The following is a 15,622-nucleotide window of genomic DNA, read 5'->3' as shown; positions in this document are numbered from 1 at the left end:
TAGAAAGTGCTGTGGTATTTCATTGCTAACCAGGAACCTATCTGTACTTGTCAATGGTGGCTGTATGTGGTATCACAGCTCGGTCCTGCTCACTGGCATTATTTTAATTAATTTAGCAAATTTTGCAAGATTTTTTTTTTTATTAAAAAATCACCCTTTCTAGTTTAGAAATTAGCTTGAAATGTAAAAAGGGTTACAGAACTTGTTGGCTACTTCTAACGTTAATCATCAAAATCAGAATTTACAGGTTCAAAATTGCAATTTCCAAATATCTAAAAAGTTGACAAATGTCAAAATTGCACAAATCAAAAATAATTTACATATTTTGCTCAATAGATTTTTTTTCTTTTATTGGAAATAAATTCTTCTTATGTTTTTGGTGGGGGCTATTTTCGATAATTGTTAGACTCTTGGCTTCCAGTTTTAAGATAAGGTTTTATTATTATTAACTACAAATACAGTTGATTTAATTTAATCTTTTAATCTCAAGTTATTGATTCTCCTTGAAAAGATAGGGAGTCTTTAGGCAAAAGTATGCAAAACTGTTTTTCTTTCCTTCTGGAGGAGAGCTGTTAGGCATGAATTTATTTGATTTTTAGAAATTTGGTGCACTTTTAGAAATTCTCAAAATTATCAATTTTCAGATTTTTTTGTATGCCAAATAATTTTGCATATGTTTTTCCCTTGTTTGAAATAAATAATTCAATTTAAATTAAATTTTCACTGTCCACTGCTTCAGTGTTTAAATAAACGCTTTTGATGGTTTTTTGTAAATTTCTTTTAGCTATACAACAGTTTTCCATCCGTGATGGATTGGCTGCCTGGACCTCACAGAGCAATATTGAAAAACTTTAGAGAGCTTCATAAGTTTCTAAAAGTGACATTTATGAAATATAAGAAGGCACTGGATGTAAATGACCAGAGGAACCTTGTTAATGCCTTCTTAGCAAAGCAACAAGAGGTATTCACCATTTATTATGGGCTAAAAAGTCAAAACATGATCACTATTAATATCTCCATGAAGTTTTTAAAATTGCTATGTATTTATATACATGTCATTGAATTAAATACATACTACACAAAACTAAAGCTTGGAGGTTGAGTTTGAAAGAAGCTTGAGAGAAAGAACTAGGTCCTGGTTCTTCATGGAGACCCCACTCAACAGGAAAATGCAGCATATGTTGTGAATAGAGATGAGCGAGCACCAAAATGCTCGGGTGCTCGTTACTCGGGACGAACTTTTCGCGATGCTCGAGGGTTCGTTTCGAGTAACGAACCCCATTGAAGTCAATGGGCGACCCGAGCATTTTTGTATTTCGCCGATGCTCGCTAAGGTTTTCATGTGTGAAAATCTGGGCAATTCAAGAAAGTGATGGGAACGACACAGCAACGGATAGGGCAGGCGAGGGGCTACATGTTGGGCTGCATCTCAAGTTCACAGGTCCCACTATTAAGCCACAATACCGGCAAGAGTGGCCCCCCCCCTCCCAACAACTTTTACTTCTGAAAAGCCCTCATTAGCATGGCATACCTTAGCTAAGCACCACACTACCTCCAACAAAGCACAATCACTGCCTGCATGACACTTGGCTGCCACTTCTCCTGGGTTACATGCTGCCCAACCCCCCCCCCCCCCCAGCACGACAGTGTCCACAGCGTACACCAAATTGTTCCTGCCCAGCCTTCAGCTGCCCTCATGCCACGCCACCCTCATGTCTATTTATAAGTGCGTCTGCCACAGGAAAAGCAGGCACACACTGCAGAGGGTTGGCATGGCTAGGCAGCGACCCCCCCATAAAAGGGGCGGGCCGATAGTCCACAATGCTGTACAGAAGCAATGAGAAATCCAATCCTGTGCCACCTCCATCTGGAGCTGCACACGTGGGCATAGCAATGGGGAACCTATGTGCCACACACTATTCGTTCTGTCAAGGTGTCTGCATGCCCCAGTCAGACCGCGGTTTTTTATAAATAGTCACAGCCAGGTCCAACTCCGCAATGGGAATTACGTGTGCACCCACAGCATGGGTGGCTCCCTGGAACCCACCGGCGGTACATAAATATATTCCATTGCAGTGCCCTACTCAGCAGAGCTAACGTCAGATACAATACAGGTGGGCTTCGGCCCACACTGCATGCCCCAGTCAGACTGGTAATATGTACCTTAACAGTAACCTCGTTGGTGGTAATGTGGTGGTGACTGCGGACGTAGTAGCGCGGTTTTATGTAGTTGGTTTTTGGAATGTGGCCAGGATTAAGTGGGCCGTGGCGGGGGGATGGTGGTGGTGCTCTCTTGTTGTGTCGTTAAAGGTGAAATTCTTGGACTGCCACCAGACGGACCAATGCAAAGGTATTTGCCAAGAATGTTTTCATTGTTGGAGGAGGAGGGGGATGTTTTGGAGGCACTATGTGTCCTCTACACGTGTCCGTGGTTATATGCACCTTAACAGTAACAGCGTTGGTGGGAAATGGCCTCGCCGCCATCATGTCTTTGTGAAGCCTCTGTTTCCACACCCCAGTGACATACCATTAGCAGCGGTATAGGCAGAGCCCAGAATTATTAACATTTCAGCGGTAGCATTAGGGACAGGCCCCACTAACATATCACTAGCAGCAGTATAGGGAGAGCGCAGTCTTAGTTCCATTTCAGTAATAGTAGCACTCAAGACAGGCCCCAGTAACATTCCCATTGCAGCAGTTTAGGGAGATAACAGTCTCTTTCACATTTCAGTAGCTGCAGTATAGACAAGGCCCCAGTTACATTTATGTAGCTAAAGTGTAGGCCAACCCCACACACCTTTCTGTACCATGAGTGCAGGCGAAGAACATAGAAATTACTATGATTACACTGTAGGTGAGGGCCCAAAAAAATTGGTGTACCAACAGTAGTAATGTATCTCAGAAAAAATTGGCCATGCCCAACCAAGATGGCAGGTGAAACCCATTAATCGCTTTGGTTAATGTGGCTTAAGTGGTAACTAGGCCTGGAGGCTGCCCAGTTTAACGAAAAATTGGTTCAAGTTAAAGTTTCAACGCTTTTAAGAGCATTGAAACGTATAAAAATTGTTTAAAAAAATTATATGAGTGAGCCTTGTGGCCCTAAGAAAAATTGCCCGTTCGGCGTGATTACGTGAGGTTTCAGGAGGAGGAGCAGGAGGAGGAATATTATACACAGATTGATGAAGCAGAAATGTCCCCGTTTTGGATGGTGAAAGAGAACGATGCTTCCATCCGTGGGTGCAGCCAACGTATTGCTTAGGTATCGCTGCTGTCCGCTGGTGGAGAAGAGAAGTCTGGGGAAATCCAGGCTTTGTTCATCTTGATGAGTGTTAGCCTGTCGGCACTGTCGGTTGACAGGCGGGTACGCTTATCTGTGATGATTCCCCCAGCCGCACTAAACACCCTCTCTGACAAGACGCTAGCCGCAGGACAAGCAAGCACCTCCAGGGCATACAGCGCGAGTTCAGGCCACGTGTCCAGCTTCGACACCCAGTAGTTGTAGGGGGCAGAGGCGTCACGGAGGACGGTCGTGCGATCGGCTACGTACTCCCTCACCATCCTTTTACAGTGCTCCCGCCGACTCAGCCTTGACTGGGGAGCGGTGACACAGTCTTGCTGGGGAGCCATAAAGCTGTCCAGGGCCTTAAAGAGTGTTGCACTGCCTATGCTGTACATGCTGCTCGATCTCCGCACCTCCCCTGCTACCTGGCCCTCGGAACTGCGCCTTCTGCCACTAGCGCTGTCGGATGGGAATTTTACCATCAGCTTGTCCGCCAGGGTCCTGTGGTATAGCAACACTCTCGAACCCCTTTCCTCTTCGGGAATGAGAGTGGAAAGGTTCTCCTTATACCGTGGGTCGAGCAGTGTGTGCACCCAGTAATCCGTAGTGGCCAGAATGCGTGCAACGCGAGGGTCACGAGAAAGGCATCCTAACATGAAGTCAGCCATGTGTGCCAGGGTACCTGTACGCAACACATGGCTGTCTTCACTAGGAAGATCACTTTCAGGATCCTCCTCCTCAGGCCATACACGCTGAAAGGATGACAGGCAAGCAGCATGGGTACCGTCAGCAGTGGGCCAAGCTGTCTCTTCCCCCTCCTCCTCATCCTCCTCATGCTCCTCCTCCTCCTCCTCAACGCGCTGAGATATAGACAGGAGGGTGCTCTGACTATCCAGCGACATACTGTCTCCCCCCGCCTCCGTTTCCGAGCGCAAAGCATCTGCCTTTATGCTTTGCAGGGAACTTCTCAAGAGGCATAGCAGAGGAATGGTGACGCTAATGATTTCAGCATCGCCGCTCACCACCTGGGTAGACTCCTCAAACTTTCCAAGGACCTGGCAGATGTCTGCCAACCAGGCCCACTCTTCTGAAAAGAATTGAGGAGGCTGACTCCCACTGCGCCGCCCATGTTGGAGTTGGTATTCCACTATAGCTCTACGCTGCTCATAGAGCCTGGCCAACATGTGGAGCGTAGAGTTCCACCGTGTGGGCACGTCGCACAGCAGTCGGTGCACTGGCAGATTAAACCAATGTTGCAGGGTGCGCAGGGTGGCAGCGTCCGTGTGGGACTTGCGGAAATGTGCGCAGAGCCGGCGCACCTTTATGAGCAGGTCTGACAAGCGTGGGTAGCTTTTCAGAAAGCGCTGAACCACCAAATTAAAGACGTGGGCCAGGCATGGCACGTGCGTGAGGCTGCCGAGCTGCAGAGCCGCCACCAGGTTACGCCCGTTGTCACACACGACCATGCCCGGTTGGAGGCTCAGCGGCGCAAGCCAACGGTCGGTCTGCTCTGTTAGACCCCGCAGCAGTAGAATACTACTCACAGCTGTTCAGAGCAGTTCAGGAGGACTGCAGCCGGCCGCGCTGAACTCCCTCTGCCGGGACCAGGTGAGTATATATATTTTTTTTATTTTTACACATTTCTGGATGAATTGCAGGGAAGGGCTTATATATTTAAGCCCTTCCCGACAATTCATCCTGCGATCGCCGGCAACCCATTGCTTTCAATGGAGCCGGCTGTATTGCCGGCTCCATTGAATTCAATGGGCTAACATCGTTCTCCTCTGCCACAGCCATTACAGCTGTGGCAGAGGAGAACGATCTTTACGCTGACAGTGTGTGTGGGGGGGGTCTCACTCTTGCCACTATTGTGGCTTAATAGTGGGACCTGGGAATTTGAGATGCAGCCCAACATGTAGCCCCTCGCCTGCCCTACCCGTTTCTGTGTCGTTCCCATCACTTTCTTGAATTTCCCAGGTTTTCACAAATGAAAACCTTAGCGAGCATCAGTGATATACAGTACAAAAATGCTCGAGTCGCCCATTGACTTCAATGGGGTTCGTTACTCGAAACGAACTCTCGAGCATCACTGAAAGTTCGACTCGAGTAATGAGCACTCGAGCATTTTGGTGCTCGCTCATCTCTATTCACATCCCATCAAGGATAAAATCTACATGGAAAACAACATGCAGATATTGCCCTTGGACAGGTTTTTTTTTAATCAAATCCCGTTTTATTAGCGACGAACAAAGATATACATAACAGGAGACGGAGAACACAGAAGAAGACAGCTAGCAGTGGATCCAAGATGGCGCTAGAACTGCAGGAGGCTTTGCTGGATGTTACTGCTGGTGCGGTAGTGCTGAGAGGTCCTCTCTCACAAGGTTTACCAAGCCCCACTAGCTATGGAGACCCCAGTGACAATCACCACATCAGGACTTTGAGTACTGCTAGCACCAGCTCACCTGTTGAGAGGGGACACTACCCCTCACAGCCTCCTATGACACAGCTCCAAACACCTAACAGGGGTTGTAGTCCCACCTGCGGACTGTCAACAGCAGCTCATATCAGCATAACTAAGCTGTAGAGGAGGATGCATGTAAAGCCCATATCAAGGCGATGCCCACTAGGAATGAGCTAAGTGCCTTATTTGGTAGGTTGATCCATAGTGAAGTGCACCAGATAGGCAACAGGCTCCTTCAAGTAGAGGAGACACGGGAGGGGACGTTGGCCATTTTGGAGCCCCATAGATAAGCTATGCAAGCTGAAGTTGACCAGATAGCAAGCTTTGCAACATACTTAAATGACCTTTAAAATAGGCACAGGAGGGATAATCTGCATATTAGAGGCCTTACAGAAGAGATTGAGGGAGCTCAGCTAGAAGACTGGGCCCAAGCCTTCTTCTTACACTTATTGGGTCACCGGCATGACCACCCTATTGAGATAGACAGAATACATAGGTCCTTGGGCCCTAGAACATCCAAACCTAATTCCCCTAGAGATGTGGTGTGCAGGATACACTTCTTCAAAGAAAAAGATGCTATCCTTCGCAAAGCTAGGGATAAAACAGATCTCCTTGCCCACGAATGAAAACCTCTCATCATTCTAGAGGACCTGACGTATCGCACGCTACAATTACAAAAGGCCCTGAGGCCGCTGCTGGCAGCACTCAAATATTGGGGGATCATGTACCACTGGGGCTTCTCATTCTCCCTACTGGCCAAAAAAGATGGGAGATCTGCAGTCTTCCATTCCCGGCGCGACCTACCCAAATTTTTAGGAACATTTGAGTTACCATTGAGTGGCCCACGGTTCCCCAGTGGGGTTTCCTTTGATGACTATGTTCTAAGTCTGCTAGGACTTCACCCATGAGCCGCAAGAAGTTGACTGTATGTCTGCCTTCTCCTCTCCCACCCTATATTGAGTGTTATGCCCCTGTTGCCCTGTTCTGCCCCACATAAACCGAAGCTACATAACATTCCATTCTAGGTGTTTAGTGGTTACAGCACCATCTGGCTGTGTTACAAATGTATTACAACTTGTTTTTCTACCATAAAGAGTGATGTATTATGGTTAGTTTGCAAGGCATTGTGGGAAGAAGGAACTTTGAGCCAGAACTTCCAGTCAGAGACAGACTTATCTTTGCTCTCTCCTCTTCAAAATCCACCATCTTTGTAAAAGCATATCTGGTAAGAGAACTACCCTTGTTTCAGAGACAGAATGTTATGCAGAGCTGTTCAGTAGCCAGTTGTATTGTTACTCAGGGAGTAATAACTGTTTAGTTAGCCATGCAGCACTATGTGGAGCAGCCATTTTACCATGTACCTCCATGTTAATGTTATGTAGTGTTTCCTATCCATCATACTTATGCAAATTATCTGTATTCTTATAGTTTTACCAATCAATCCACGCATTATCACAAGCCCAATCGCATCGAATGCACGCTTGTATGCTACGATCTGTTAACCAATAAACCTGTCAGATTAAGAAGAACAGTTTGTTTATTTGGAAGACAGAAATGGTTAAACTGAATGTCGGACTGCACACTCTGTGAACGTGTAAGAAGACAGAACAGTAAAACAGATGCTAGTCACCAGCGATAGTGGATCGGACTAGACGGAGCCGCCATCAGCCACGCGGTCTTATGTAAAAGATTGCAGCGGCCGCCATTTAGTCACAAGAAACACGAGTGCAGCCCCAAGTAAACGCAGCACGATCTAAGCCAAGTTGAAGTCTGTTCCTACCTGGACAGTCTGCACAGAGACATTAAGCAGCCAGCAAATAGGCACACAATGTCTACTAGCCAGACATCCTCCTATAAGACCAGGTCACGAGCAAGCTGCTCTAGAAGGTCTTCAATAAGAGAAATGGCTGCTCTCGCCCGCGCAGAAGCTGAGGCAGCAAAAGTAAGGTCCACCTTTGCAGCACAAGAGACGCAACTGAAGCTAAAGCAAGCAGATCAAGAAAAAGAGAGAGTCTGCCTGCAGGTGTCACTGGAAAAACTCACCGCAGAGAAAGAAGCAGCAGCCGCATTAGCCAAGGCAGAGTTCCTAGAAGCCGCAGAGTTCCCCGAATTAGAGAAACACAGCCAGGTACTCGGGTTAGGCCTAGACCAAGAAGATCCAGCACAGCGCGTCTCAGAATATGTCCATCGGCATCCCAAGGCAGAAGACGGCTACGATCCAGTATATCAAACAGAGCGTCAAAGAACCCACTTCGAGACACAGTACCTCAAACAGGACGGTATGCGACAAAGCAGTGCTGACCACGACCACCACCCTACAAAAAGGAAGCTACAACCCTCTCCCCGGCTTAAAGAGACAGCTTTCGCATCACAGTGGTATTTAACAGACTGCCCTAAGCCAGAAACTCCTAAAAGGTATGGTGATACACTTCACACGCAGCATAACAACAGCACACCGGGTAGTATTGGCGCTAACCAGGCTATCGTGGACTTCGCTAGGTTCTTTGCTAAACGAGAACTGGTTACCAAGGGACTTATAAAGTTCACAGATCGCCCAGAGAACTACCGAGCATGGCGAGCCTCCTTCCAGAACGCCATAAGGGACTTGGGTCTCTCCTGCAGTGAGGAGTTAGATCTCTTGGTAAAGTAGCTTGGAAGCGAGTCTGCTGAACACGCCAAAAGAATCAGAGACATTAACATAAACTATCCAGGCGAAGGCCTAAAGATGGTGTGGGAAAGACTTGATGAGTGTTATGGGTCAATAGAAGCTATAGAAAATGCTTTATTTAAGAGAATTGATAATTTTCCCAAAATAGTAGGTAAGAGTTACCAGAAACTCAGGGAACTTAGTGACTTGTTAACAGAGGTACAGGTTGCTCAGGCAGAAGGAGATCTGCCAGGGCTAGCATTCCTGGACACCGCCAGGGGTGTTAATCCAATTGTCCAAAAACTCCCTTATAACTTACAGGAGAAGTGGATCACGCATTGGTTCCCATTATAAACAGGTTCATAATGTACCATTTCCCCCCTTTCGGGTATTTGTAGGCGTTGTTGTTCAACAGGCAAGGATCAGAAACGATCCCAGTTTTGACTTTACATTGTCTTGTCCCACTACCCCTGGTGTCAAACCTCTTAAAACACCAGTAGCGGTCCACAAAACTAATGTTGCCTCCACAGGTTCTCCTTACAGGTCGTTTAAGCCTCATCAAGAAGAGAACAAACACGAGGATCCTACCAAACAATGCCCCCTGCACAAGAAACCACATTCTTTTCTAAAATGCAGAGCCTTCAGAGAGAAGTCTTTAGAGGATCACAAAGAATTCCTGAAAGAAAACAACATCTGTTTCAGGTGCTGCACTACAACGTCGCACTTCGCCAGGAACTGTAAGGTTAGTTTGACATGCATTGAATGCGGTAGCACAGAGCACAACACGGCTCTACACCCTGGACCACCCTCTCAGGGATCATCCCATGCAGAGGAACAGGACAGAGAGCAGATAGACACAGCAATAGTCACTTCTCAGTGTACAGAGATCTGTAAAGGACTCACAGGAGGGAAGTCATGCTCCAAAATCTGCCTTGTCAGGGTTTATCCTGTTGGCCACCGAGATAAGGCGATCAAGGTGTACACAATCTTAGATGACCAAAGCAACAGGTATTTAGCTAAATCCACCTTCTTCGACACCTTCAACATCGTAGGGCCTGGTTCTCCTTACTACTTAAGGACGTGCACAGGTACCGTTGAGACGGCGGGGAGGAAGGCAACTGGATACATGGTAGAGTCCATAGATGGTCAGACCTGCTTGCCCCTGCCAACCATACTGGAATGCAACCACATTCCTGACAACCGGTCTGAGATACCTACACCAGAGGTAGCAGCATACCACCCCCACCTCAGACGTATAGCTCACCTGATACCGAAACTTGATCCAAAAGCCCCAATAATCCTACTCCTTGGAAGAGACATACTACGAGTTCACAAGGCTAGAGGACAGATTAACAGTTCCCAGAATGCTCCATACGCCCAGAGACTTGACCTAGGATGGGTCATCATTGGAGACGTCTGTCTAGGAGGAGCACACAAGCCAACCTCAGTAAACAGCATGCTTACCAATACACTTGAAAGTGGACGTCCTTCCCTATTCCAGCCATGCCACAACAGTTTCCTGATAAAAGAGTTGCCACAAAGCACTCCCGTGCCTTGTCCCTTCGCAGATCATTCCTGTGAAGACCACGCCTGCGACGGTGAGCAAGATCACTTAGGGTGCACAGTCTTTCACAGGACAAGAGAGGACAACAGGGTCGCGATATCCATAGAAGACAAGCTGTTCTTGGATATCATGGATCAAGAAATAGTAAAGGACAAGTCCAAAAGCTGGGTCGCACCTCTACCGTTCAAAACCCAGAGATGACGCCTGCCTAACAACAAAGAACTCGTCTACAGCCGATTTATTTCCCTCAAACACAAACTCCAGAGAACACCAGAGACAAAGGAACATTTCTTCACCTTCATGGAAAGAATATTCGAGAACAACCACGCAGAAGTGGCACCCATGCTCCAAGACTCCCAGGAGTGTTGGTACTTGCCCATATTCGGCGTTTATCACCCAAAAAAAACAGGACAGATAAGGGTAGTATTTGATTCGAGTGCAAGATGTGAAGGCGTCTCGCTAAATGATGTCTTACTGTCCGGTCCAGACCTCAACAACAGATTTCTAGAGGTACTCCTCCGCTTCCGCAGGGATTCTGTAGCATTTATGGCCGATATACAACAAATGTTCCACTGCTTTCTCGTCAAGGAAGAGCATAGAAACTACTTAAGGTTCTTTTGGTACCGCAACAATGACTCTAACGAGGATATCATAGAGTACCGAATGAGGGTGCACATCTTTGGAAACAGTCCTTCCCCTGCAGTTGCCATCTATGGTCTCAGACACTCAGCCCGAGAGGGTGAAGCAAAATACGGGTCTGATGTCAGGTCCTTTGTAGAAAAGGGACTTCTATGTGGATGACTGCTTGAAGTCTACACCCACGAACGAGACCGCAATCAATCTCCTGAAAGGAGCTCAAGAAATGCTCGCTCAATCTAATCTGAGGTTGCACAAAATCGCCTCTAACAGCCGTGAGTTAATGGAGGCCTTCTCACCCCAAGATCATTCTAGCGATCTAAAGGACTTGGATCTTAGCACAGACTCCCTTCCCATGCAACGGAGCCTTGGTCTGCTCTGGGATTTAAAGGCGGACACATTTACCTTCCAGATCAGCAAGGAAGAAAAGCCTTTCACATGCAGAGGGGTCCTGTCTACCATAAACAGTTTATATGATCCTCTGGGATTCGTAACACCTGTTACCATCTAAGGAAAAATGATGCTAAGAGACTTTACCACAGAAACGTCTGATTGGGATGATCCACTTCCCCTGGAGAAAAAAGAAATGTGGACAGGTTGGAGAAAGTCTCTTGAAGCTTTGTCCAGTCTTCACGTGGCACGTCCATATGCTTCCGTGCCTTCAACGGAAGTCAAGATGCAAAGACTGTAAATCTTCTGTGATGCATCAGTCAAGGCGATTGCTGCCATAGCATACCTAAAGACCATAGACGTCAAGGAACAATGCCATATAGGGTTTGTTATGAGCAGAGCCAAACTGGCGCCACTCCGCGAGCACACAATACCCAGACTGGAACTATGCGCTGCTGTGCTTGCGGTAGAGTTGGCTGAACTTATAACGTCAGGAATGAATCTGGAAATCGAGGAAGTCGAATTTTACACAGACAGCAAGGTAGTCTTAGGATATATTCGCAACGAAACCAGACACTTTTACGTCTATGTCAGCAATAGGGTGCTAAGGATCAGGAGATCCACTTGTCCCAAGCAATGGCACTATGTTCCTACGCACCATAATCCGGCAGACCATGCAACTAGATCTGTAGCAGCGGGTGACCTTAAGGATACAACATGGTTTACGGGTCCTGCATTTCTGTACAGTTCAACGTCTTACAGCATTGGATCCGACTCATTTGAATTGGTAAACCCAGATACCGATGAAGAAATCCGACCTGAAGTATCTGCTCTATGCACGGTGACTTTGGAACATCAACTCAAATCCCATCGTTTCAACAGATTCTCCACTTTGATGTCGCTCGTTCGTGCTATAGCCTGTCTAAGCCATATAGCTCAGTCTTATAGGTCAACATTACCTGTGAGTCAAAGATCTTGCAAGGGTTGGCATCACTGCAAACACGCCTTTACTGCTACCAATCTGGACAGAGCCAAGGGAATAATAATTCGCACTATACAGCATGAATGTTATGCTAAAGAAATAGACTACCTCAGCAAAGGCCAAACAGTCTTCAAGGATAGCGCTTTGAAGAAGCTTGATCCCTCCATTGACCAAGATGGGTCCCTAAGAATAAGAGGTCGTCTACAAGCAGCCAAAGTGGAATTTAAGGAGAAACATCCTATGGTAATTCCCGGGCACCATCACGTCACAAATCTGCTCATACTCATCACCAACACATTCCCGAGCAAGGATGGGAAGGTACGCAAGTTCGAGGTCAAAGTGTGGAAGCCTGGGGGAGGCAAACTATTCCTCAGGCCAGTCGCGGAACTTGTTTTGTTGTTTTCACCGGAAAGACCCAATAGTGACGTCCGTTGACGTCAGATGGGGAGTGTTCTGCCCCACATAAACCGAAGCTACATAACATTCCATTCTAGGTGTTTAGTGGTTACAGCACCATCTAGCTGTGTTACAAATGTATTACAACTTGTTTTTCTACCATAAAGAGTGATGTAGTATGGGTAGTTTGCAAGGCATTGTGGGAAGAAGGAACTTTCGGCCAGAACTTCCAGTCTTTGCTCTCTCCTCTTCAAAATCCACCATCTTTGTAAAAGCATATCTGGTAAGAGAACTACCCTTGTTTCAGAGACAGAATGTTATGCAGAGCTGTTCAGTAGCCAGTTGTATTGTTACTCAGGGAGTTATAACTGTTTAGTTAGCCATGCAGCACTATGTGGAGCAGCCATTTTACCATGTACCTCCATGTTAATGTTATGTAGTGTTTCCTATGCATCATACTTATGCAAATTATCTGTATTCCTATAGTTTTACCAATCAATCAATCCACGCATTATCACAAGCCTCAGTCGCATCGAATGCACGCTTGTATGCTACGATCTGTTAACCAATAAACCTGTCAGATTAAGAAGAACAGTTTGTTTATTTGGAAGACAGAAATGGTTAAGCTGAATGTCGGACTGCACACTGTGTGAACGTGTAAGAAGACAGAACATGCCCCCTGGGGCCTAATTTGACTTCCAAACCAGGGGGACACTTGGCCGCATCAGTGACCCAGAGAGGGGGCTGTTGCTATGATTATGAGATAAATTTACGGACGTCTGTCGCATTTGTATTTTAATTTTCAGATTACTATGTAGTTATATTAAGTTGGCAGCCAGCGCCCAGAGTTCTTTATTCCAGGCCTCATTGAGGTCACAGTACGTTAAAACAAATTGAGGTGAGTGGGGGCTGCACTTCTACTTAGCAGTATTCTTTCATTTCCCACTCAGGGTGTGTTGTTGCGCTTATTGTGTAATCTCTGGCAAATAGCCAATACTTCAGTCACACCACAATAGCATTTGTGACAGCTATATTGAGAAAAGTTTCTTTTCTCTTCAGAAACTCTTTCTCTGTTCTTCTGATCCCACCTTCCTTTACCCCTTGTTACCCACCGCTGGGCAGTTTTTTCCTGAAATCACTTGATGCCTAACATTACCTTTGGCACCTTCAACATGAAGGGTCTGAATAAACCTGCTAAAACGGGGCACGTCATTTGAAAAAAAATAAAATCATGATAGCGCTTCTGCAGGAAACACACTTTCAGACTGGACACATTCTAAGTGTAGTTCCCAACACTATATTACATGGTTCCATAGCCCCCATCCCCTGAAAAAATCTGGTGGCACTTCCATAGCCACCCACAAACAACTTCCACATAGTGTCCTCTCGTCTGAGATCAATCCCAAGGGGCGATATCTATTCTTAAAAATTAAAATAGGCTCTGATGTATTCACTATTGCAAACATTTACTTTCCTAATCAGGCACTGGTTTGCTTTAGAATCTCAATGCTGGGGGCACTGGTGAGCTTTGTGGATGGGTCCAACATAATACTGGGCACGACCTAATGATTTGATCCTTGACTCCTCTTTGGGTAAATTGGGGGTTTCCCCCATAGCCACACATAGACTACATAAACAACTCACAAACATGCGATTGATAGATTTATGGTGAACATTACACTTTAAAGTGAGGGATTATAGTTTCCACTCCACAGCCCACATCAGGTACCACTGTTTGGATTAGCTATTCAATTTCACATATACTATTAGACAGACCATTCAAGCTCCATGGGTGCTTTTCTATGGTCAAATCACACTCTGGTCTAAGGGTCATTAAGTGGTAGACGGAATGGGAAAACTAGTCATAGTTGGCGACTAAATGACAACTTGCTCAATGATGCTATATGCCTACAGGATGTTCAGAGGGCCATTGAGCACTTCAAAAGAGGATCATGCCTCTGACAGCACACCAGCCCCCATGAAATGGTAAGCACTGAAATGTGTGCTATGGGGTATTTTCATTTCTCACTGAGCACATCTGAAAAAGGAGAGAGCCAATACACTGGAGAGGCTTTTTAATCCTCAAATAAAACACTACCCTTGGACCAAAAATCTACTGCGATCTCGCAGCAAAATCCTCCTTCTTCTGGATCAGAGATCCAGAGATCTCTGGATCTGCTATGTCAGAGAGATAGAGCCAGTGGGAGTTTCTATGAATATGGCAACAGATGCAGCAGAGGTTTAGCTAGAGCCCATAACCCGAGGTCTCCTGAAACATATATTTTTTTTCTATTCAGTCCAGAGGGGATGGTCTGGTCTACTACAACTCTAAAATAGTCAACAGCTTCCATAGTCTATATAATTTTTCAGAGGGTTAAATGGAGCCTATTCAAGCTAGGAACTAGGAGTGTGACACCTTTTTATCTAGCTTCTCCCCCAATAAATTCCCAGAAACAGATAGACACACGCTGGAGGGTGACTTCTCCCTTCAAGAAGTAACTAAAGTGATCCAGTCCCTTAAAATAAGCATCAGTCTGGATCTGAACGGCTGTACACCCTGCTTTTATAAACTTTGTGGTGTGAAGTTAGCAAACTTAATGTTGGATACATTTAATGCAATATCATATTCTTCTCCATTCCCTGCCCAGGCACTCCAGGTAGTGATTACAGTCATACCCAAACAGGGAAAAGATCCATCAGTGTACAGCAATTATAGGTCGATTTCCCTGTTGAATGTAGATACCAAAATATTCTTTTGTATGCTTGCAGCTCTCCTCAGGCCCCTCATTACCTCGATGATTCAAAGAGATCAGGTAGGCTTTGTCCCGGGTAGGAAGGCATGGGGCAACATGATTAGAACTCTGGCCATGGTATTGCGAGCACGGAGAGATGGGGACCCACTATGCCTCCTCTAGGTCGATGCCAAGAAGGCATTCAACTGGATAGATTGGGAATTGTTGACGCTGGAGAGTGTTGGTCTTGACCCTGGATTTCTGAGTTGGATCTTGGCCTTTTATTTTGACCCTCCAGCATGGGTCCGCGCTAACGGACAATTGTCACCCCCTATACAGATTAACAATGGCACGAGACAAGGATATCCCCTATCTCCCTTCCTATATATTATGGGGATGGAGACATTGGCAAATGCTCTTAGAGTGAACTCTAACATTCAATGTGTTAGGGCAGGACAAAGTTGAGATGTTTGGGAGGCTTTCTAACTTCAAGCTGAAATTAAACAAATTAGAAGTACTTAGTGTGAACCT

At 46.1% G+C, this 15,622-nt stretch overlaps 1 protein-coding gene across 1 annotated transcript in view; it reads left to right on the top strand.

The window, feature by feature from the left end:
• Positions 1 to 15,622, top strand: part of LOC136620775 (cytochrome P450 2F2-like) — a 46,304-nt gene that overhangs the window by 19,861 nt on the left and 10,821 nt on the right. The window contains exon 6 of the mRNA XM_066595762.1: positions 785 to 961. Within this exon, the coding sequence (XP_066451859.1) occupies positions 785 to 961 (177 nt within the window). The remainder of the gene's footprint in view (positions 1 to 784; positions 962 to 15,622) is intronic.

This window comes from Eleutherodactylus coqui, chromosome 1 (assembly GCF_035609145.1).
Source record: "Eleutherodactylus coqui strain aEleCoq1 chromosome 1, aEleCoq1.hap1, whole genome shotgun sequence".
Taxonomy (NCBI): domain Eukaryota; kingdom Metazoa; phylum Chordata; class Amphibia; order Anura; family Eleutherodactylidae; genus Eleutherodactylus; species Eleutherodactylus coqui.
The sequence above is the reverse complement of the archived record's forward strand: the minus strand, read 5'-3'. Positions and strand labels throughout refer to the sequence as shown.